The sequence below is a fragment of the Aplysia californica genome, unplaced genomic scaffold (assembly GCF_000002075.1).
Source record: "Aplysia californica isolate F4 #8 unplaced genomic scaffold, AplCal3.0 scaffold00371, whole genome shotgun sequence".
In the NCBI taxonomy this organism is placed as follows: Eukaryota; Metazoa; Mollusca; class Gastropoda; order Aplysiida; family Aplysiidae; genus Aplysia; species Aplysia californica.
Window position 1 is genome coordinate 451,007 of NW_004797641.1, and position 2,779 is coordinate 453,785.

The 2,779-nt window shown below is 44.5% G+C and overlaps 1 protein-coding gene across 1 annotated transcript; it reads right to left on the reverse strand.

Moving 5' to 3' along the window:
• Positions 1-537: 537 nt before the first annotated feature.
• LOC101845483 (aurora/IPL1-related protein kinase 2-like) lies at positions 538-1,294 on the reverse strand. The gene has a single exon (XM_005103429.3). It carries the CDS (start codon positions 1,292-1,294, stop codon positions 653-655), a length of 642 nt encoding a protein of 213 aa, XP_005103486.2. The 3' UTR covers positions 538-652.
• Positions 1,295-2,779: the final 1,485 nt, after the last annotated feature.

A 2,779-nucleotide genomic window follows, 5' to 3' on the forward strand; every position in this document is an offset into this window, starting at 1 on the left:
TACACAAACACACACGTACACACAAATATAGACACAGTCTTTCTGTCTTCATTTCTCACTCTGTATCTCACTCATTCGTTCTCTCTCAAACATACACATTAAATCTAACACAAGAGCAAGCATTAACAGTCATTGACGAACTAGATGTATGAAGGTGGTGGGAGAATGAGAGAGAGAGAGGGGGGGTGAGGGAAATAGTTAAGAAAGGAAATAGATAGAGCGTGAGAGAGAGAGAGAGAGAGAGAGAGAGAGAGAGAGAGAGAGAGAGAGAGAGAGAGAGAGAGAGAGAGAGAGAGAGAGAGGGGGGGGGGGAGGGTTGATGGCGCTTTCTAAAATTGTATGGTAATGAAACATGGGTAAACATCAAAGGTAGAAGAAAAATTGACAGAATAGAAAACGGGTGGTGGTGCTTTCTGTTTAGTAAGCTACTAAATTAGGTTATCCCAAACTAAGAATGACAGTAAGGGGGGGAGGGAGAAAATGGGGTTGAAAGAGATCGTGCTAGGGTAGAAAACGAAAGAGAAGTGCAATAGAAAGAAAGAGCGAGAGAAGGGAGAAGCAGAGAGTAAGACAAGTGGCGACGGGATAAAGAAAGAATGAGAGGTGCAATACAGAGGAAGAGAGCAAGAGGCAGAAAGGGAGATTGAGAGGGCTAGGAGTGGAATAGAGAAAAAAATGAGAAGTGTGATATAGTAAAAGAGAAAATGAAAATCGTTCTTACCTTGAATGGGCACATGAGCCGACCAGCCTGCGTCTCGGGTCCGTAAAAGCCGGGTGTAGACACCCACTCATCCACCATGGTCTCGCTGTCCCTCAATCGTATCGCCAGCCCGAAGTCTCCGAGAATGGCACGGTCCTGTGTATCCAAGAAAATGTTCTCCGGTTTCACGTCCTGATGAAAGATGTTGCGGGTGTGGATGTAATCCAACGCGCTCGCCACATCCAGGGTGTGTCTGAGCATCCTCGGTCCTTTGACAGGTCCTGACATGGTGTCGTAAAGTGTCCCGTTCTGGTAGTAGTTCATCAAAATGAAGCCATAGGCCGAATTCCATGAGGAAGCTACGATCTTCAAGATATGAGGATGGCGTAGTTGGCGAAGTAAAGCGACTTCTTCGTCGAACTGGTTTTCCCACAGCTGCCTCTCGAGATATACTATCTTAACTGCCACTTTCAACGAAGAGTCGTGTTTGGCCGAGGCCAAAACAACCTCTCCCGAGCTTCCACGCCCTAAGGGCGGGCCTCTCACTAGGTCGAAAGCGTAGAAGATATCATCTCGCTGATCAACGATCTCCATTCTGCAGAGTGACTCCAAAAGAACGACGTGTAAGACTCAGTGATACTGTTGGAATCCAATACGATGTGAATTATCCAGATAGAGACTCTACAAACGTATCCTTCGAACGACAAGACTGAAGTGACCACATGCTGACACACGGTGCCCCTTATATACCCAGCTAGCTGGCTGGAAAGTGAGCGAATTTTTTGTCTTGATTACGGCATTGTTGCGGTGTTTTGAGAACTTGCCGGTAAAGAAAATATTTCTGGAGCTTGGTTTTCGCACCTGACGTTAACAAGTCTATTGTCTGGGGACAGCGAGTGATATTTTGCTGCAAGGGGAAATTTTTAGTCAAGGGGAGTGAACTTCATATCCAGTGACAACGACCGTTTACATCAAAGACATGCCGACATCTCAGTGCCCATTATGTAGCTGGTCAGGTACTGAGGGAAGTTTTTAATCTTTGAACATGGCATTATTGTTTTGTTTTGACAGTGGGTCTTAGGGGCTCAGGGGGTGAGAATACGAGTCCCCCACAGCTTTTGTTTCGTGCTGTTATTGATTTCGTTGTTTGTATGTTTTTTGTGGGGTTTTGTTTTGTTTTGAGTGGTGTTGTTTGTTGTTGTTGTTGTTGTTGTTTTCATCAAAACGTGCTTGTTTAAAGGGAGTTCTATATGAATGTGCTTTGTATTGTTAACCAACAACTTACTTCAAAGACGTGCCAACACCTCGGTGTTCGTTTTGTAGCTGTTCAGGTAGTGAAGGAAAATTTGGATTTATAAAATAGTGCATCGTTGTTTTGTTTTGACAGTGAGTCAAAGGGTGTGTGGAGGTGAGAACAGGGAACCCAGGCTGCTTTTGTTTTGTGTTTCTTGTTGTTATTTTTGCAGTTGTAGTTCTACTAGTTTGAAAGAGAATGCACCGGTAAAATGGGATTAACGGATAGGCGTTTTGCCATCGCAGGGAGAAGACCCGAGTTTGATTCCATGTAGGGACAATTTTTATCAAGTATCTCAGAACTCTGTCTTGTTTGTTGGGACATTGTATCCTCCTATCCCTAGCAGCCCCTGGCAAGTGGTCTCAAAGCCCGCCTCCAAAATGGTCCTGTGTTGATGGGGACGTAAAAATACCCTTGTATAAAAATGGTTTTTAATGAGTGTAATTGTCTGTCAACAAGTCAAGCACCGGCTTACATCAAAGACATAATGTCTTCAGCTCACCATCCTTAATGTACCCCGGCTAGCTGATCATGTCATGTAGTGAGCGAAGTTTTGAATCTATGAATATGGCATTGTTGTGACTGGAGATGAGAACCTGGTGACTTTTGTCGCTTTTGTTTTTTCGGGTTCCGTTTGTTTGTTTGTTTTTTGAACCGATGAGACTCACTCGTTTGAAATGGGGGAGGGGGGTGGTAAGGAATGCGGAATGTGTCGTCAGCCAACAGCTTACATCAAAGACATGTCTATACAGCTCACTGTCAGTTATGTACCCTTGCTGGACGGT

Bases quoted from the DNA above. Each gene is read 5' to 3' on its own strand.
- LOC101845483 (XM_005103429.3), bottom strand. From the start codon at position 1,294: ATGGAGATCGTTGATCAGCGAGATGATATCTTCTACGCTTTCGACCTA.